Source organism: Cyprinus carpio, chromosome A8 (assembly GCF_018340385.1).
Source record: "Cyprinus carpio isolate SPL01 chromosome A8, ASM1834038v1, whole genome shotgun sequence".
Lineage (NCBI taxonomy): Eukaryota > Metazoa > Chordata > Actinopteri > Cypriniformes > Cyprinidae > Cyprinus > Cyprinus carpio.
In genome coordinates this window covers 6,476,829-6,498,563 of record NC_056579.1, presented here as the reverse complement: position 1 = coordinate 6,498,563, position 21,735 = coordinate 6,476,829, and the positions used below count along the sequence as shown (strand labels likewise).

Sequence of the window (21,735 nt, the reverse complement as noted above, 5' to 3'; positions counted from 1 at the left end):
TACTTTTTTCTGCTTTACAGACAGGAAAGGTTCATCAACAGACTGGATATCTTGTGGACAGTCACTTTCAGAACCAATCGGATGGCAGGTCAAGTTTTGCTTGGTTGCAGAATGTCAGCTAGTTCTCCTGGACAAGAGAGAGGTATTAATATATATTCATTATATATAACATAATTTTTAAATGGCTAAGCCTTTTAGAAATAATATGGGTTCTTATAATCATTTGGCTAATATAATGGCCTATAAATTGGACTGATACTGAAAGCATTAAAGGGATACTCCTCCCTAAAATGAAAATTTTGTCATTAATCACTTACCCCCATGTCGTTCCAAACCCGTTAAAGCTTCGTTCGTCTTTGGAACACAATCTTAATTGCTCCATATCACCGTATGCTGCGTATGCTCTTCTGTATCATCCGCGCCAGAATCCTTGCTTTTATGGACCTGTACACAGCTATTAACTTAAAAAAAAAAGCGCATACTTTTCCCGCCGATTAAAAAAAACAACATACCCAACATAATGTCATATGGAGTATCACAAAGGAAACTGTTGACAAAGGAATTGTTGAATAAAGTCGTTATTTTTGTTTTCTTCACTTACAAAAAGTGTTCCCGTCGCTTCATATAACCCAGATTGCACATCTTATGGCAGATGGAGTATTCTGACAACGACGACTTTCATACCTTTTATGGACCTTGACACTGTTATTTACTTGGCAGTCTATGGGACAGTCTCAGGCCTCCCGGTTTTAATCCAAAATATCTTAAATTGTGTTCTGACGATGAACGGAGCTTTTATGGGTTTGGAACGACATGGGGGTAAGTGATTAATAACAAAATTTTAATTTTGGGGTGGAGTATCCCTTAAAGAAGTACCATTTATTGGCCGATACAAATGTGACTGCTTATATGTGCTTCACTGCTAGGCTTCATTATAACTATTGTATATATTCATTAATTTTTAGTTAACGAGACTTTGAAAATGAATGAGTTTTGAATCTTTTTGGTTCTGATCTTACATTTGATGGTACCCTTTGACCTCAAGGGGGCAGCACATATCAACAAGTACATAGTAACAGGTCAGAGCAGAGAGGATGTGCTTTCTTTAGCATGCTTGAGTCTTTCTTATAGGCCTTACCCACTAATACTCTAACTCTATGAACTTCTGTGGCCTGTCCTCAGATCAGACCATTGCTGTTCCAAGAGTGTCGTGCTGAATCATGCACTGTATGGCTCCTGCGACATAGCACCAGCATTCCTGAGGGAGTTCAGCTCCATAAAGACCAGACCACCCAAACCAGAAATGCCAGTGAGTAGATTCTGGAGTGCATATTTGTATACACCTGTTTCAGTAATTTATTTTCCCTTTGGACAGTTAAGAAACACTTTGATAATTAACAAACTCATCATAATGATAATAGTGTTTAAAGGTAATCAAGTGTCATCGACCAAGTGGAATACAAAATCAGTTGCTTGCTAATCTACACTAACTTTACAATGGAATCTTTATCCTGAGGTTTAGTACACTGTTCTAAATGAGTGATTTTAACTTATGCAAGTTAATAAGATTTAGCCTACTCTTTATGTAATTTATTAGAGTATATTCATTTTACTCATATTAGTGGATTTTAAATGTGAACTTCAAAATGCCCCTCGCCTTCATTGTGTTAAAGTTCAGATGTGACACCAATAGACAGACCTATGAAATAGAACATGATGGAACGCACTGTAGACTGTTTTCCGTTTGTCTCGGACAGGCTACAAACCAGTTATTTGCAGTGGGAGGCATAATTATGATGGTGTTACAGGACAGCTATTGTTTAGAATTGCATAATATGGACTCTCGTTCACAATGCCATTGAATTTGGGGACGAGACACATTATGTTAACACTTGTTTTGTGAAAAGGTTAAAGAGAACTCTTGCATTAAATAGGCCAGTATGGTTCTGTCTGTCTGTTTTCTTTTTTCTTTTTTTTTTTTAATAGTATTATAAATTAACCTTTGAAAAAAAAATTTAAATAAAAAGAAAGTATAAAAGTAAGAGTGTCACATAAATGTCACATTCACTGTTCAAAAGTTTGGGGTTGGTAAGATTTTTTTTTTATGTTTTTGAAAGAAGTCTCAAGGTGGTATTTATTTGATCAAATACAGTAAAAATGGTATTTTGCTAAATTTTATTGTTTATATATTTTAAAATGTAATATATTCCTGTGCTGGCATGAATGTTGAAAATGTTGAAAATCATTGTGCTGCTTAATATTTTTGTGGCAACTGCAATATTTTTTAGGATCCTTTGATTAATAGAAAATTTATTTGAAATAAAAATGTTTAGTAACAATGTAAATGTCTTTACTAACACTCTTGATCAATAATGCATCTTTGATGAATAAAAGTATTAAGAAAAAAAATGTACTTATCTCAAACTATGGAACGGTATAGTGTAGTGTATGATCATGGGTACACACTGACTGCTCTTCAGATCTCAGTAAGATTCTTCTGTCACGTGAGCCGTGGTGTCATTGCAGCTCAGCTCTGTTTTAATGCGTGTGTCAGACACTGGCAGCTTGTTGCTGACTCCGCAAATGTCTTTGTGTGTTAACTCTGCACAACCCCTGCAGAGACACACATTTAAAACCCCCACACACCCTCCTGTGCATCATCAGCATCCTAATCTGTCATAGCGTAAAAGAAAAACACACTTGATATCCATATGTGGTTTGAAATCCGATTAAAATTGGATTTTTGGAAATGCGTTGCAGTCTGATCGGATTTCAAGTTTCAGGTTCTTTCCTCCTTCGGGATGTTAAGTCTGTAAAGTCTCTAAGTGCTGTAGTGTACACTCTCATATGTAGCATTAACTGTTTTTTGAATGGTCTTGAGTGAATGAGTGATCAGTTTTGGATGCATTGCATTTGTTAATAGTACAATAATGCCTCCTCATGAGTTGTGAGCATTTTGGTGAAGTATGATGTTGTATGTTGGACATGAGCATAAATAATTTCCAGGTTTTTGTTCCCTCTTTTCACTGTAATAGCTTTACTCTTTTATAGAATAGACATAGATAAACAGTTGTGGAAATTGTGATCCATATTGGTTTCGTTACTTGCAAAATGTGGACAACTGGATTTGTAAATGAAGCTAAATTATGTGTAGTGTTATCAAAGCCAAGTTTAAGCACCTTTTTTCTTTCAAATGAAAAAAAAATATATATACTCATTTGTTTTTAATCATTCCTGTTCTGCAGTAGATTTTGAACTCTATTTAAAAAAAAAAGTGTGCCTGTTTTTGTAAAATTTAATGAATTATTTATTTTTAAAGATAAACCAGATCTAAGAAGATATGCTCCTGTCAAGTGCAAGCACTTAAACTTGATTATTTATATATAGTAATTATAAGTTCATTATTTACACAATTGCAAGAAAACAAACAAGGCATCAGATGATTCTTACAAAGCATTGCTAATATTTACTGATATTTACAAAAGACTAACATGATACTGAGGAGTAATAAAACTAAAGAAAACACTATAAATTGATTTCCAGTTAAAATAGTATTTCCTATGTTCACCTCATTGTTATATTGTGAAATAAAATATGGATAAACTTATTTTAAACTTGTTTTATGTCAGCTAGTTGTGGAGGCAACATTTATCATTTTCATCTAGTTTAACTTGTTGCACTATTATAACTAAAACTAAAACCAAAATAAAAAATAACAACTATATAGTCATTACAAAAACTAATAAAAATAACTAAATAATAAATAATAATTAAAAAAGTATCTCAATGATACTTAACTCTAGAGGATGGTAGAAAGACATGCTCTCATAGAGAGAGAGAGAGAGAGACAGGAAAAGCAAGTGAAAAATCCTGCTGTGTCTTTAAGAGCTGTGGTGCTCGTGTAGGAGTGAGTGGGGCCCGGAGAAGTGGCTCAGCCCAGCTCAGATCTGCCAGATGCAACACTCCAGCCAGAACAGAGCGAAGGTAGGCAGGCTGCATGGGAGGCAGCGCTCTTCTGGCAAACGGGTGACGAGGCAGAGAGAGAGTACCCTCCCCATGAACCGCTGCTGTCTTCCCCTCCCTTGGCACTGAGAGCATGTCTGATTTTGCCTGTCTTTGAAGTTATGGAGTTGGACAACAAACTCGAGCTGGACGGCCACCATGGTAAGAGGAGAACTTGGATATACTTTTAACAAAGCACATGAAGTGGTGAGAGCCAGACAGTGATGTGAGCTTATGTATGTGGGGCTGTGAAACAGATTAGAGCAGGTTGCCAGGGTGTTTGCAGATTTTGTATTTTGTTGCAATGACAGCACAACTGTAATCCATACAAAATGTGTGTAATTACGCACTAAAATGTGTCTTTATTCCTTAGGGAAGGGTTTAGAACATGTGTTGACATGAACAGATGAAAACGCTGTAACATCAACAGATGTGTTCGCTCAGGCTGCTACTGTTACCTCTCAAGGCAGGCTGAACCCTTGACATGCATTAAACGTTACCTGAAATTTGATCTACCACAGGCCAAGGGTTCACTCTCTGTCTAACAGCACTGAAAACCATTACTTACACCTTACAAATTTACTTCATCAACTTTTAGTTTGTACCAGAATAATTTGAGTATTTACAGTATGTTAATGGTTTTAGAATCGAAAACAAACCAAAATTCAGCCTTCAGCTCCGTTACTTTATATTTAATTGAATTAAAAATTAGTTCAGTTAGTTGTGAGTGTATTATAATTTCGCCACGGAACCTGTGCCATGCTGTTACATTCAAAAACATTTACGCCATTGTATTCAGGAAGGAACTCGTTAATGTCTTTCTTATGAGACTGAACTGCACTGTATTGAAGGATTTAATGCTGGCTGTGTTCATGCTGATGTGACAGTCATGTGGGCTGAAATGAACTTTATAGGGATCTGTGTCATGGTCCCTAAAGCAAACTGTAATAAAACTTTCGAAGCTTGTCAGACCACAGTTTTTCATAGTTTCAGCTTGTTTGAGGCTTTTGAAAGACATAAAAAGAGTAAGGGACTAAAATTAAATAATGATTAGCTATCCCACCAGATGATTAATGACAGTGTAGGTAAAGAAACAAATCACCTTTTTTTGTGTTTTAAATTATGTTTAAAGCTTCTGCTGCAATTGAGTTGCATAGTGGCCAAGCTCACTGTACGACATCTTTGTAGTTTCATTTATGGTTCATGCAGGCTATTTAAGAAGTATTTTGTAGGTAATGATATAAAACTGCTCTGCCGTGTTCATCACTTTAATTTTCACCAGAAATCTGGAATCAAACAGAATTGTTCAGATATTCATCAGCATAACCCATGTGAGAGTTTTGCATTTGAGCACAAGTTTAAAATGTTTTGAGTCAATGAATAATTAAATGAGCTCTTTTGCAACGTGATCTGATTATTTATATTTGCTCCTTACTGTTTGACTTCCTTTTATCACTTCATTCAGAAAACAGCTGTTTTGAAAAAGAAAAAAAACTCCAACACAACGGAAAGCCATGAAACATCTGAAACATTTGGTGGGATGGATGTTTTCTGTTTGTTGCTTCACTTTGGTTAGGAATATGTGGTTAAAAATCTTCCAGCAAATATATGTTGGTCTCAAAGCAATCCTGCTTGTAACTTTGCCGAGGATTAAACATCCTGGACATGGCTCTGAATGGTGACAATCTTTGTGAAGAACATAATCCTTGTGGCATATCAACATAATCTCCTTTAGTCAGATATTAGGACAAACATTTATAATTTCATCAAACCATCACATTATCCCCCATATGTTTTTTAAATAATCATTTAAACCTGTTGATGTTTCATTTGGTCAGTGCTCGCCATTGTTACAGCAAAGCATCATATTGTCCTGCTTATGTTTGTTAAATATTTTTTGCAACATTCTGTTTTGGCCTTTTATCCTTTTCATTTGATGTCATGTGGACTGGCTGTGTTCCAAACACACAATGTGTGTGATGTACCCAGTAATAGACATTTCTGCTGTAACAAACAAGCTATTTTCAGTGCATGATATCTTATAGTAACCTCCTGCTATTCTTTCAGAAAAATGTCTCCTGTCTCATATTAATTCGCAGAGACCGCTATAATTAAATTACTTGTAGGTTGATTTCCCTGAAAACTGTTAACTCTGTCTCATTGTGGTGCTACTGAAACATTGTTGAGTTTGTTAGAGCAACCTGACCTGGGTTGTGTTTCCCAAAAGCATCAGAAATCTAAGTAGATCTTTGAAACCACTGGTGCCAATAGTTTCTGTGATCTACTTAGTCTTACGATGCAGCCCATACATGGCAAATAGGAGAATGACTGGGAAACCTGTTTGGTAATAACAGTGGTGTGCAGAAATTACACACTTCAGCTTTAAACTGTAGTTAGTGTATTATCTTTGGGCAACTTAAGGTTTTTTTTTTTTTTTTTTTTTTTTTTTTTTACAGTACTGTTCAGTTAGGGTTGGTAAGATTATTTATTTTTTTTTTTTATTTTTTTTTTTAAAGAAGTCCCTTATATGCACCTAGTCTGCATTTTTTTTTTTTATCAAAATATATTAAGTACAGTATCATTGTGAAATATAATTTCATTATTGTAAAATTTTAAATAACAATTTCTTTTTGAATATATTTAAAAATGTAATTTATTTTTGTGATGGCAAAGCTGGATTTTCAGCATCATTACTCCAGTCTTCAGTGTCACATGATCCTTCAGATATCATTTTAATATGCTGATTTTGTTACTTTTTTTTTTCTTAAAATCAATGTTAAAAACAGTTGTGCTGCTTAATATTTTTTACAGGATTTTTATGTTGAATAGAAGGTTCAAAAGTAATTAAAATAGTCTATTTAATTGTAAATATCAGACAGAGAAATGAAAATGGTCGAGTACAAAGTCAAGTTCAGGAGAAAGGGTGCAATGTGTAGAATTTGACCCCTTTCATGTACAAATGAACAGCAACAGTGAATCACAGATATAATCTAAATCTGTTTTCATTAAAAAAAAAATAATAATACTCTAGACTAGCTTGAAAATATCCCTTAAACACAGTTATTTCAGTTATGACTTGGGTAAGCTGGATTTTCTTTTTTTTTTTTTTTTTTCAGTAGTGGGATATCCCAGTTTAGTCATAATTGATAATAGAGGGTAGTCAACTGGAGTCTTTATTCAGGCCTTAGACTAGGGAACAGCACTCCCCTAATTGCATAGTATTAAAAGAATGAATTATTATTGGGATTAATCGGGAGGGAAGACAATAGAGCGCTTCAGCACTGAGGCTGTATTTTAGGCTGCCCGTTTTATAGTAGGGCAAATCACTTTAAGATAGACTTTTATGGCTTTAGAAAGGGGATTACACGTTGAGCTATGAACTTAACAGAGTTAAAGGTGTTATCTGCCTCTGTAGATATTTTATGCTATCAAAAAGATGAACTCAGATCTAATTTTACTTGCCAAACTCATGTTGCTGTTTTTTTTAACTCCCATGTTCAGAAGCTATTAGAATAGCATGATCACTTTCTTAGTGCAATGTTCTTAGTGTTTTTATAGTAAGAATATCACCACCAGAATTGGAGAGATCAAATGTAACAATTTTAGAATGAAACATTGGAAAAACCCATATTGGTCAACCACTAATCTGAATATGGGACATGTGTCTCTCCATGCCTATGATGGCTACTACCGTGGTTTACATTCTGCTCTCAATGAAAGTTCAAGTGACACAAAGTTGACCTTTAATGAAACCTGAATGGCTCCCATTAAAGCAAAGGACATTTTGGAAAAGGGCAGCTGTAAAAATGCGTCAGAATCAGGAGTAGGTGGGTGGAACAGTCTCCAAATCCTGGACCTGGATGATAAGGTCATTGTTAGTGATTTGCAGAGATACTTTTGTGACGTTTTCCATACAGCTTTTCCACTGTCCATACTTAGCACATTTCATAAATGATAATGAGTGTTTTCTTTGTGAAGAGTCTTTGACATGTGAGCCATCATAAATCCATGTGGGCATATTGCATTTGAAGTCAGAATTCCATTGAATTTGAACTTGGCCCAGCTGGTTGTCATACATCCGACCGATTTTCTGACCTCACATGCTTCACAGAAGTGCCTTTGTGTCAGTAACAGCAGCTGTCCAAATCCCAACTCTATCATTTTAGTAGGATGTTTAGACTAGAACTGTATACGTCTAGTCACTTGTCTGTTTGTTGAGCTCATTTTATGATCACAACCGTTTTTGGGAAAGCTACTTTAGAATAGTTACAAGCTATTCATCATATTCAAGTAACTGCGAAACTAGCAAAACTAGTTTAGCTATCCTTTTGAAAAATATCTTTTGTTTTCGATTTGACAAAGATAACTGATGTGTAACGGCCACAAGGTATATATGTACAGCACACACACACTACTGTTCCAAAGTTTTTTAAAGAAAGTAATAATTTAATACAATTAATACAAAGATGCATTAAATTTACAGACATTTATACATTTATAATGTTACAAAATATTTATTTTTCAAATAAAACAACTTTCTATTCATCAAAGAATCTTCACAGTTTCCACAAAAAAAATATTAAGCAGCATAACTGTCTCAAAATTAATAATAAAAATGTTTCTGAAGCATCAAATCAGCATATTAGTGAGCATAAGAGACTTTATAACCTCAACAAATTTTACTTGCACACCCCAAACTTTTGAACGTTATTGTATATAGTGAACATAATTATTTCTTTATATATTGTGATGATATTTGATGATATTTTGCGACCAGGTGGCAACCATCTGGCAGCAACAACAAAATGGATTGGGGATGTTTCTTGCCTTTGTGTTAGTAGTATCACTACTTTTATTTAGTTTGCTCACAATGATACTAACAGCTAAAAGAGCAAATGTTATATGTGTCGTGTATGACCAGTCCAGTCTGCATGACGCACATTATATATCTGGGCGTCCAGACAGCTTTCAGACTCTGTTAATTTGATGTCCTTTATTGCTGTAGTGCAATATGAACCCTTGAGAGTGGGTTTTAGGTGGCATGAACTAAAGCAGATGCACATTGTGAGCTGAGCTTTTTATCTTCACTGAACTACAGATTGCTGAAGCGTTGAAACTGTTGCTAGGATGTCCGGTGACCGGAGCTTTTATCACCGTGGTAACATTGTTTTACCCATCCCCCTTTCTGCACATTAGATTGATGCGTGTTTTTACTCATTCCACTTCTTAACTTGTCATTTGAAACAGATGTCACTGAAGGTGGTGTTTTTTGCGCAATCAGCAAACTCTGTGCTGGGTGCCTGATTTTTACGTTTTTCTTTTGATGCATGGATCAGTATGCCAGACATTATTTAAAGAACATTCCAGGTTATTTACAACTTATAGTGTGTCTATCGACACCATCTCTGGCATCCAGATAACCATAATAAATGTTTACTCAACCCTCAGTTTGTAAATACCAACAGAAAATGTATTTACAGTTATAATGAAGCCTAGTAGCAGTGATCCACATATCAGCAGTCACGATTGTATCGGCCAATAAATATGACTTCTTAATTTTTTTTTAGCATCAGTCTAAGTAAAATAGGCCAATATATTAAACAAATATAATAAAATAAATAACATTTTTAATTGAGCTTGTAATTAATATTTGATTTGATTTGATTTTTGATTTTGATTTGATTTTTAATTTGCTGGTTTGCCCAGATTGTAAACACTGTGTGCTTTTCTTTTTTTTTTAACCAATAGTGTGAGTTTGAGGCAGGACTGTTTGTTTGGTTGACAAATTACATATGGGGGACGTGTTCCAAAAACCTTTTTTTTTATTTATTTATTTATTTTTATTATTAGAATTTTTTCAATACTGTAGCACAGATATAGCACATTTCAAATGATCATTAAAGTCAAGTCATATTTATTTATATAGCACTGAATACAATTTGATTGTCAAAGCAGCTTCACAGTAATAAACAGGAAAATAACTACCTAATATTACAAAATTCAGCAGTTATGAAACCAGTTCAATATTATCTGTAAAGCAACTCTACTGAAAACAACAGTGTCATTATTCAGCTATAAATATAATAAAACTGTAAATGAAAAAAAAAAAAATTTTGACTGCTTAATTACACTGTATATAATAGCATCTAAAGCCATTTCAAAAGTGTTGTGTAGTGTGTGAGATTAAAGAGTCAGAGCCGAGGCAGGTCTTCCCATAACACACTCCCTAGAGCCTGTGTTCTGATTGGCTGACATTCCAGAGGAATTCAGCTCTCCAAAGGGGGCTTGTTTACCCAAAAGATGGTGGTGCAGAATGAGAGTGAGAGAGTGCTGTTACTAGGCCCCTAAATGCTCATGAAAATGGAAAAAAATAACCACTGTCCCTCTTGTTCTCCTTTTCTTCCCTCTCTTTCATTCTCCTTTCTTTCCAAAAGTGGGAGGGTCACAATGTGGCAGGCCTGAGCGCCGCTTTAGAATTCTTGTGGTAATCTCCACCACCGTGTGGAGGCAAAACAGCTCACAGATGGATGTAACAGGCCGGTTTTGTTTGTATTTCTCAGTTAGGAGCTGAGATAGCGCCGGACACATCCTTGAGTCCTTCAGCTTGTGTGTCGTCTTCTCTGTTTCTGATTCTTCTCTTTACAGGACGGGGTGACCTGCTTCAGAAACTGGCCTATTTCTAAGATGTCCCCTGGGGGCAACCAAGGTGAGAAGGAGCTGTTTTTGGGCTCCAAAAAGATGAGATGTAGGGCCCGCTTTCTTTTAAACAGCATGTCGTATGCTTCAGGCTCAAACAGGAAGTAAGGGACATCTGGGGCCCCATCCCAAATGGTGCACTAAGCCCTCTTTTAAGCCCACACTTTGGTTATGTAATGTCGCATAGGCTGTTGAGGAGTCCGAATCATAAAATGGGCCAAGCTATGATCTTTTTTGGTCTTAGTTGGGACAGGGCACTATAGTGAAAGAGAGAAACAATTTTATAACATCAATTAACTTTTAGCTTTTTATGATGCAGGCCTTGCTGTTTTAGGATCAGCTGATAAACAAAGGGATCCTGTCTCTTTTCTGATTTACATTTTTATGCTGTTATTCCCTGTGCAAGTACAGCTACTAAAAATATGATTCGTATTATATTTATATATACTGTATAACATACTATACTAAATAATACTGAATTTAAGAATTTATTTACTGAAGTTTTGAAGTAGAAAAACTAAATGGTTTTTTCCAATAAACTTTGTTTTATTTCCGACTTGGCTGAATATGTTTTACAGTGTACACATCAAACTAGTTGCCTTGCATTTTTAGAAAAGATAACAATTTGTGCAATAATTTGTTATTAATGCTTTATTTAATGAAAATGACATGAAATATGGCTTCCAGCAGTAATTTCGAATGTGTAACATAGTGTTAAGTCATCTTATGAAGTCACATTCCTGCAGAAAAAGATATAACTCCCCGTAAACGTGTGTGGAAACATGGGAATTATTCTCTGGCTGGCAGAATTCTGAATCCAAGGGTGTATATTAGCTCTGTCAGCAATTAACTTTTTATGAAGCAGGCCTTGCTGTTTTAGCATCGGCTAATGAAGAAATGGTCCTGTCTCTGTTCTGTTTTCCATTTTTCTGCTGTTATTCTGTCATTTGGGCTTTTAACGTCCATCGTGTGGGCGCAGCCTCGGTTCAGCCTCTTGTCCCGTCCCGAAAGAGCCTTCGCGTGGGGCTCGGCAGGTAGTAGGGTTGCCGCGCAGCTGCAGCTTTCTCTCGTGTTGTGGGCATTTTGTGCAGTTGGGGGAGTGCTCGCGTCAGTCCCGGCAATTCCACACGGAACATAAATACAAACTGAAAAACCTGTGAAATCCAAGTGGAAAGGTTCTAAGAATGTTTAACATCTGTATTTATTTTAATTGTTGTAAAATGATTTTGTTTTCTTTAGAAATTCTGCAAGCCCTTTATTGATATTAAGCAGATGTAATTATTTTGTTCAGATCAAAATGTTATGACATTGTATGTTACAATTGTAAACATAAAATGTGAACATTTAAAGCAGGGTCTAAAAATATATATGGTCTTTTTATAAAATACATATACATTTAACTAAAGGATCCTGCAAGCACTTAACCCCCCCCCCTGACTTGTACTGCACAAAAAGTGGGGGGACTGAATACTGCAAATACAGATCCCACTGTGTTCTGGTTAAATAATTGTTAATTTTATTTATTTATTGCATATGGTGGTGTGTTCTTTATGACAGCTTTCCTAAAAATATATCCTATTCCTAAAATAAGAAATATCCCAATATATCACCTTGCTTACAGTATCGCAACCCCTACATCATGTATCCTCCCCTTTTTTGTCAGGATGTTGTTTTACTCCAAAGGAAGGGTTTTCCAAGCCCGGCTTAGAACTATAAAGCTGTGGTGCTTCAGTGATGGCTGATATAGTGTCTCTATTGATCCTGTCTCCTGGCAACCTCTGACAACAGCTGAGCAAAGGACAGCGCTTCGAAATCACAGACAAGACTTTTCTTGTGCAAAGTTAAATATAGGCTTGCCCTGGCGCTGAGCATTCTGGGAGATTTGAGGACCTGTTTTTGTGTAATAGACTAGACTAGGCAAAGGCTGTTTGTCACCCAAGCCATCTTTTTGCTATCAGTGTTATATTTGGTCCATAATTTGGCCAAGGCTGGTCAAGAGGCCATCTGACCATGTACTTTTGAATTTGCATTACATGGACCGAAATGTAGTTTTATGGCTGAACTAAAGAAATGCAATTTAAGATAAGGCCACATTTTATTCCTTATTTAAAACATATTTAAATGTAATATTGACACATAGTTAAACAGATTTTGGTCTTTTCCCATTTAATTAATGAATTACTATGATATACAGTATGATATACAGTATATGTACTGTATATATGTCTAACACACTCATGCTTGTCAGTTCTCATGTTTGTGGACTTGTAGTTAATCTGAATGGAATTAATAAAGCGTCGTCTCTATTGTTGGGGTTTAATGCAGACCCTGGCAGAGTCGGTGTAGCTGTTGGAACAAGCAGGTGTTCGGCATATTTTATCTGTGGCTCTTTGATGGCATGGAGTCCATTGTGCTAGACGTTCATTAACATACCAAAGCAAAAGAGAAAAGCCAAAGTCCAATTAATTAACTGAGCAATGCTGCCGAGATGTGCTGCAGGATGCATATCAGCAGCTGAGCACAGATATTTGAAAATATTGTGGCGGCTGCAGTGGAATTGCTTTTACTCGTCTGAAAAATGCAGTCTCATCCACTATCTAAGGGTTATAAATACCTCTCATGGCCCATTTTATAGATCATAATTTAGAGTGCTCAGCATAACCTGCCCTGGTTGCCCCAGGGAGAAGACCCCTGTAGACAGAAGTGGACCACTTATGCACCTCTTTGATGTATTTCCTGTTTGAAGTAACATCACACCTGATCTTAATGTAATAGCACTGCTTATTTGAGTGTGTGTGTGCATGTGTGTGTATTTGTGTGTGCCTGCTGACATGATGATGATAGACCCTCCGGTTTTAGATTAGACTGAAGGACAGTAGACAGCATGCCAGAAAGTGCTAAGATTTTTGAGAAGTCCAGTCTAGACAGTATTAAATTTAGTACTCAGGGTTATACGAGAGTCCATGTGCGGCACTAACAGTTGTGTCTACCCTTTGGTAAGCCAAACTATATTTGATACTGTTGATCAGCAGGACTCAGTTTTGGGTAACCTCACATAATTCTTACAACAACTGACTCTAGTGGAGAACAAATTTCAAGTTTCACTTTTCAAGTGGACTGATATTAAGAAATTGATATTGGTCGCATTGCAGTAAAATTATCTGGAATAAATTGCCTTTAAATATTTTATGTAATGTCAAGTCATACAGATTTGGAGTGACTTGAAGGTAACTAAATGATGACCAAATGTTTGGGTGAACTATAACTTTAAGGGTTTATACTAGGCCAAATGTGTAATATGCCAAAAAACAAGTGGGTGGTCTGTTGATGTTACACCTTTTTGATATTTGAGGCAAAAAGTGCTTTTAGACCATCTATATAAAATTGCATTGCAACACAGATATGTCGATTATCAGGGGATAAAACCCTTTAGGAACATCTGTCTTGTCTATGATTAAGGTCTTCTGAACATGTAAAATAAACTAGATTGAAATTGGGTCAAACCAGAAATGTGCTACATGTGAGATCTTACAAGTTCAACAAATTGTTGCTGGAACTGAACCCAAAAGTAAATTACTTCAAGGGCAAAACAAATCAGAACAACATGTTGCTGACCTTTTTTTTTTTTTTTTTTTTTTGCAGCCATTAGTTTAGTTCTGTTGTTCTTCTCTTTAATTGAGATAATTGCAAAAATGGAGGCAACAGCCGTGGCCGTGATTGAACATACAGTAAGATTAGTTTGTCTTAATACATTTTTGAATCCAGTGCCAAAATTCATTTTATCTGCTGTATGTACTGGAAATGAACCAGCTGTTTAATTGTATATATAATTTTTCCGTACATTTCTGCCATATGTACATAAACTGACAGTCACCACTGATAAGCTACTACAAAATATTGTAGAAACTTAATTTTCTGTAAAGTTGCTTTGCAACAACTGGTATCGTAAAAAGTGCTATACAAAAACTTGAATTGAATTGTTTGCTTGTTTCTAAGAGTTACTTTACACATAAATAAATTCTGTCATTTACTCAACCTGTGAGGAACTTTCCCTCCTCAGTGGAACACAAAATGTGTTATTTTATAGAATGTCTCAGCTGCTCTTCATCATGCAGTGAAATTATGAATTATGCATGAGCCATTTGTTACTTTTATACTTTTTTTTTTTTTTTTTTTTTTTTTTTTTTTTTAACAGCCATTTTACTTTTCATGTTAAAGAGCTGAAATAAGTGATGAAAGAGTTCTTTGAATTAATTAACAGATGGAATGTGTCTATCTTTTTTTAAATCTCACACAAGAGCTTCTATTAAAACTGCTTTGTCTTCCCAGGGATTGTGTAATTCCTAGAGATAAATGAAAAGCAGATATTTGACTCTGGTTCACATAACCATGGGATGTGTGAAATCCCCAAAGCTCTTTTTGCTGGTGCTTGTGACGGTTGAAACTGCTGGTCTTTAGTCTAGGAAGAGATTCATGAGCTTGTTGACTGTTGCTGCAGGAAATGTGGCATGACTGCCTGGGATTCAAGGAGCTTGATGTTAATGGTGTCTGGTGACCAAGGGCCTCTCGCCTTCCAGGGGACGTCCAGATCTTGCAAGAGTGGCGGCCCACTTACAAGCGGCAAATACCCAGTAGCCTCAGTAAACTGCATGACCTCATGTAGCTCAGTGATTGAAGTCTTGTCTCAGAGATTATGAGGCAAGTTGGATGCACAGTACCTGATGCTCTGTCATCACTTTCTTGTAAGTTGAAGTGGAATGTTAATACTCTATAAGCTTCACTGTTTCATGGTAATCTGCTTCAGTTTTCGGTTTGATCAGTCATTTTTGTTGTAAAGTGTAAAATCAGTAGTGAGCAACAGAATTCAGAAAAAAGGCAAAGTTTTCTCTGCTGTTGTGTTTTTTGTCCAATGCAAATTTGTGTTCCGGTTCCTTATAAACACCCATTTGAGTGGGTGAGTTGTTTACTCTTTTATTAGTCTCTCTATTTCTACCAGTTTCACCCATTCAGGCCAATTTGCAGACTGGTTGTGAGCATGATAGATGGGCATTTGTGCATTGACAGGGTAATAACCAATCACAGCATGATCAGAAGCATTGCCTTTGACTTTTTTTTTACCTTCATTTTGCCATTTTCCCCTCATATTCACATTACAGGAGCTCTATTAGAACATATTGAGCTCAAAAGAATGGGGGGAAAAATAGCTGCTGTTTCTTTTTGAAAATGTCTGCTTTAGTAAAGTGAGAAATTTAAAAAAAGGTTTTTTTTTTTTTTTTTTTTTTTTTTGAGCTCATACACTAGTATTTGAAAGTTTGGACAAAGCTACTCATTCTTTATTATTGCTATTTTTTCCACCTTTTAGTAACGTGAGTTATGTTGTGACAAAATATTAAACCAACCAAATTTTATATTTGAGCTCTTAACTAACTTCATGAGGTGCATCCTGTGATGCTTTTTAATCAATGTTGAAGAAAGTAATGTGCATCCATGTAAAAGTTTTCAATTAAAATATTAGTTTTGTTAATTTGTATGGCACAATTTTTATTTGTGTCCAAAACTAACATCAATAGCTTATATATAGTATATAATATAATATAAATATTATTTTTTTAATTTATTTTTAATCAAAATTTTGTATTTTCATTGAGGGGAAAAAAACCCTGTCTTTATATAAATATGCATTTTACTGAATTTTACTTTTAGGTCTTTTCCATGTGGTCTTTCAAAATCTGTTGTATTATGCATGGTCCTTCAGTGCCCACTTGCTTTTCTGCTGTACCCATTTTTGTCAATGTCAGAGCTGCATAATAACAGCTCATGTACATATTCTGTGAGTTTTTTTTAATGATTGCAAAAATAACCCAAATAGTTCTCACACAGCTAAATGACAATACAAATGGGAGTAGTTTCAGACCTATATGTAATTGCTGATTCGTCAGTGAAAATATTTCTTACCAAACTTGGCGTTGTTGCAATAATTGCACAATAATTTAGACTCATTCTAAGTCTCATTCAGGGCCATAAACAGTCTAGATCAGGTGTCCAGAACTCTGTTTCTTTGGCAGACTTCATCTTGCCTAATGTGTTTGTTCTCCTAGTTTTCATTGCTTCATTAATTCGCATTGTCACATCATCACAAAAAGAATGTCATGGGTGTTCATTATTTGATGATTTTGGCCGTTGTCCTTGGAGTCATTCTAGTAAAAGCTTGGAATCCAAAACTTCAAACAGCAGCAAAAAACAAGGATCTCTCTGTACTGCCCAACCACCTAATGTAGTGAAATCTGTACTCTTACAAAAGATATAACATTTAAAATGGCCAAGAACATTATGTGTATTTCCTAGAAGAGCCAAAGAGCTGTTTGTCTATTGGATGTCAACATAAAAAGAGACTGGTTTCAAAGGAAGAGCAAGTTATTACATGTTTTGTTTCAGACGAATGCATTTTGTGGTGTCGGTGGCTGTCATGAGTTCCTGTCCTCAGCTTGAGGTCCTTCTGATTGTCCTCATTCTGCCTGTCTCATTTTCAAGATCTGTTGTTGATTGTGGGAATGCTCTAATGGTACTGCATTCCGTTCTTTTTTTTAGTACCACTTTGGTCCAGAAGGGGGCACTGCATGTAAACACTTTTCCCTTCAAATTTGCAATCTATGAAGAAGCCCCGAGGGCAGAGAGCTGAAGTCATGTCTTGATTGAAGGCATGAAGCTGAGGGCATGTCTGCAAAATTACTAAATGTAAATGTTGATTGCATTTACCTGCTGCACACCGGTCAGTCATCTCCCTGAAGTCAGTCTGATATTTACAGCAGTGTTCCTGCGCTCTGAGGCTAGATGCCTGTTCATGTGCAGGGTAGATGTGCACACCTCCTGAGGTCAGAGCTATTAAAGGGCTGGCAGAGTAAAGAGGTAAACATTTCAGAGTGTGGTGAAAGCAGGAATCATAGAAAGAAGTAATTATGTGATTTTTAATATGGTCACTGTAATTTATATAAAACTGGACACTACTTCCTTCCTTCTGCTCAAAGACACATAAAATATAATACTGTAGCTTGGCTTGATACACAGTCTAATGGTCAAACAAAATCCAATTTTAAACATCTTTACACTTTTACTGTACCCTTTTTTTATGGACGTTATATTTCCTATTTGAGCGAATACAGATGTATGAATTTATTTCAGGACAAGACCACCCTGAATGTAAAGCAGAACATGCTACAATTGGTCAGAGAAGTGTGGCTGTTATCTGATTGGCTTGAGCAGACAGAGGGTGGAGTCTATGCATTTGTGGATTGTCAGCATCTTGACGCTAGAAATGTTTCAAAATCCACAAATGCAAAGATTGCACGCAGAGATCCAAATCCAAAATGCACATAAAGCCATTCACAAATGCACAAGACGCGATTCACAAATCAATGCCAGGAAAAGCTATGTTTTTCCATTTGTGAATGTTTTTTATTTGCAAATCGTGTTTTATTAATTTGTGAATTTAATTCATGTTTGTGAAACTTTAAGGTTTATTTGTGGATCTCATACTGTTTGTTTGTTTCATTTTTGTTAATCTCTTTACATTTATTTGTGGATCATAATCTGTTTATTTGGAATTATGCAACAAATCTATCCCCATAATCACTCGACTTAATGGCACTTCCCTATACTCTTCTTTAGCTAGACTACCAGGCTCAGATGGCATGTAGCAACTGCACTAAGGGTAATAATATCAGACCTCTTATTACCCACATTTATTCCAGCACAGAGCTCTTCTGAGAAGCCAGGCAGACAGATTTACGCCAGCCTCTCCATCTTATCCTCTCTTCCTCTCTCGATGAGAAAGTTCACACTGGGGTCAAGTGTCTGAGCATCAGGAGAGAATGAAAGTAGCTCCTACCGCCTCCTTCGGGTCCTTCCATTACTCACTCACCCTTCTACAAAGACCCAGCATGCCACAGACCTGTTCTCTTCTTCCTCACTGGAGAAATATTCTGTCACCGAGCTGCCAGCACGTCAACCCCCCATCCATCAGCTCCAATTCACCGAGAGATGCTTCTGTTACTGTCTTTAGCTCTTCTGCTATTCAATTATTCCCTCTAATCTTCTAACTTTGCAGTTCTAAGTATGCCTGCTTTTGATGGTTACATTTCAGAGAAGCACTGACGACGGCGGGTTGTGCTGATCTACAACTTTTTGGCTTGTCAGTCTGTTTTTGGAGTAATGAAAAGTTGAGTAAAGTTTTAAAAGGATTGTTCACTCAAAAATGAAAATCCTGTCATTATTTAATCACCCTCATGTTGTTTGTCTGCTGTGTTCATATGCTCATTTAGGATACTCATTTAGGCTATCAAGGTGCAGAAAGAAAGAAAAAATAATTGTAAAACTACAATACAAGTGGTCCGTCCATATATGATAGCTTTACTGTACACCCATTCAAACTCCACATATTTGGCCATACAAACCAATGCCATTTATGTCAACTTTACACATATTTGATATTTGAGAGGTATGGTGGAGGTTGAGATTATCATTGTGCAAGAACTTTGTCTGTCTTTACATTCAAAGCTATCAAAAGACTAGTAGAAACATAGCTGTTTGGACTACTTTTTTCCCCTTAATAAAGCTTGACAGGTCCTGGTCAATATATGCTTTTAGCCTTGTTCAGACTGTCAATTTTTGTTCATATCCGATTGGAATCCGATCTAAATGATTGGCTGTCTACACTATGTATCGCAACTGCTCACTTCTGGTTTGTGTGTCCATGGAGCTCTTTCATTTACTCAATATCTGCATTGGTTTCTATGGCAATGACTTGTTGGTATGCCTACGCTAAAAACAAAAAAGAGCAATACTGTTTGTAACACAGATGTTGTCTTACAACATGACGACATGTTGCTGTCACAATGGATTATAATAAGGGATAATAATATTAAGTCAAGGTAGGAAGCTGTATGCGGGGCTTTATTCCGTGCTGTCGTCTCCGCCGGTCTCAAAACTTTAAGAGGCGGGTAGACTAGCAGTATATCGTCATTTTCCACTCGACTTGCTACTCACAATAATACAACCTTGTTTCAGCAAGCACCTTCAGCATGTCTTCTCACAAATTTGCACAAACACCAATAAAAGAACTAATTTATTTTTATTTATTTCTTTTTAAAGGGGGCACATAAATCATTATTTAAAATGGTTTTCATCTCCGTTTGATAGGTTGTTGACATTTGCTTCTCAGGAGAATCGAGAATTTCATCAGGGAGGTGAGATGTTCTTGTGCGGCTCATAAATCTCATTATATCACCAGCTAGTGTCATGGGGTCAAATGCTTTGTCAGAGCACTGCAAACATACTAACGTATTGGATATTTAACTGAGGGTGGGTGAGGGGACAAAGCTATGATAAATAATAGTTACTTTTGAATTTAGGACAATAATGGGGGGAAAAAAATGTGGACAACTTAGTGACCATATCTGACAAAAAAAAACATAACATTACTATAAAATTTGTGTAAGAAACAAACCTAAATGTATCATTTACATAAATTGTAAAAATTTTGACAGATGTGGTCAGTATGAACTACTATTGGATTAAAACTACAAGTTTAAACTCTAAAATGTCTCCTTTGGAGTTTTTTCAGAAAAATATATAACATTTGGGTTTGTAACATCATAAAAGGTAAGTAGACCATTTTCAGTTTTGGGTGAATTATCACTGTAATCTAATATCTGCATATTTTATATAGTTATTTTTATGTTGGAGCGGCTCAAGACATCTCTGCCCTGTAATTTTACACCCAAATTCACACCTCACTGTAGTTTTCATCCCCAGATCACAGAAGTTGTTTGTGGGGAGGAGCTGGCTCTCTACTTTCCCCCTTGTTTTTTCCCCAATCTTCCCTCAAAACTCTACACCATGCCATTCAACAGCAGTCCTGACATGTAGAATCAGATGCAGCAGTCTGCGTCTCTGGCAGTGATCAAGTTCAACAGAAGTTTTTGAAGTGAAGACGTCCTTCAGTTTCTGAATCAGTCATTCTGTAGGCATGTCAGGGGCAGTGAGGAGAGTTCTGGGGAGGAAGTGGTTCTACTACAGACTTCTGGGCCGATCCAGGCATAGACAGCATGTTCGGACATGGAGCCGCTGCCGCACCACTATCAAGGGTGATTTCATCTTTCTCTGTCTATCTTGGATAAAAACAGTACTTTGCTGGGGTTACAGAGGGTGCCGTAGTACTCTTATGCGTTTGTGATATTTTTCATTGTCTGATCATATTGACTTAATATCCATCGCGTAATAGAATTTGCCCTAAAGAGTGATGGAAATGAAAGTGCAGTGAGGAACTGACAGAAATGTTTGACTGATTATAGTTTTCAATCAGAATGAAGTGTGCATTTGGTGTCTGAGTGAAACGGTGCCCAGGTTTTAGATATTCTTCTTCTTGTTGCTCTGTACTTGAAGTTTTTTTGCTGTGGTACTCTGTTTTTAAAGCAAGTAAAGGTGCAGGCGACTTTTGATGGGACAGGACTTTGTTGACATTTTATAAAAATTATCTTATATAAGTAGGTTGCCAGACATCCATACTATATTTGACTGTACTATTAACACACTTTAATGATAACTAATGAGGCATACAATAATTGGTGAAATGTAATATTTGCTCTGATGTTTTCTAGAAAGAAAATTAGGCAATTTACAAGACCGAACTGCAGAAATATTATTTTTTTTAGTCAGTGTTTTGGACTTTTCCAGTTAAAATTATATAAAAATCTGAAATTATCCTTATTTTTTTCAGACTATATACAATGTGTGTGTGTGTGTGTGTGTGCGTGCGTGTGTGTGTGTGTGTTCCACTTCCATGTTTTAAAAATGCTGATAATTAGAAACAAGTATTATACTTTTACTTTAGCAAACTGAAAAGACATGTTATAAATTTAAAGTCTAAGTTTAATTCACTTCACCTTCACTATGAATAAGCCTGAAGTAGGAATAGTGGTTTTTTTTTTTGTCAGCCTATGAACCTTATTTTTTTGCCGACCCTATCATTTAATATCTCCT

At 36.1% G+C, this 21,735-nt stretch overlaps 1 protein-coding gene across 5 annotated transcripts in view; it reads left to right on the top strand.

Moving 5' to 3' along the window:
• The window catches only part of LOC109107090 (disabled homolog 2-interacting protein-like), a 90,060-nt gene that overhangs the window by 1,127 nt on the left and 67,198 nt on the right, over positions 1 to 21,735 (top strand). For 2 of the 5 annotated variants that reach the window (XR_006160629.1, XM_042761803.1), the window contains exons 2-4: positions 21 to 142; positions 1,181 to 1,309; positions 10,648 to 10,708. Coding sequence is in view for 4 of the 5 variants with exons in the window: in XM_042761803.1 (XP_042617737.1) it covers positions 21 to 142; positions 1,181 to 1,309; positions 10,648 to 10,708 (312 nt within the window). In the remaining variant the exon portion in view is untranslated. Of the gene's footprint in view, positions 1 to 20; positions 143 to 1,180; positions 1,310 to 3,886; positions 4,165 to 10,647; positions 10,709 to 20,619; positions 20,841 to 21,735 lie in introns of those variants that run through there. The other 3 variants (XM_042761804.1, XM_042761806.1, XM_042761805.1) reach the window with 3 other exon arrangements.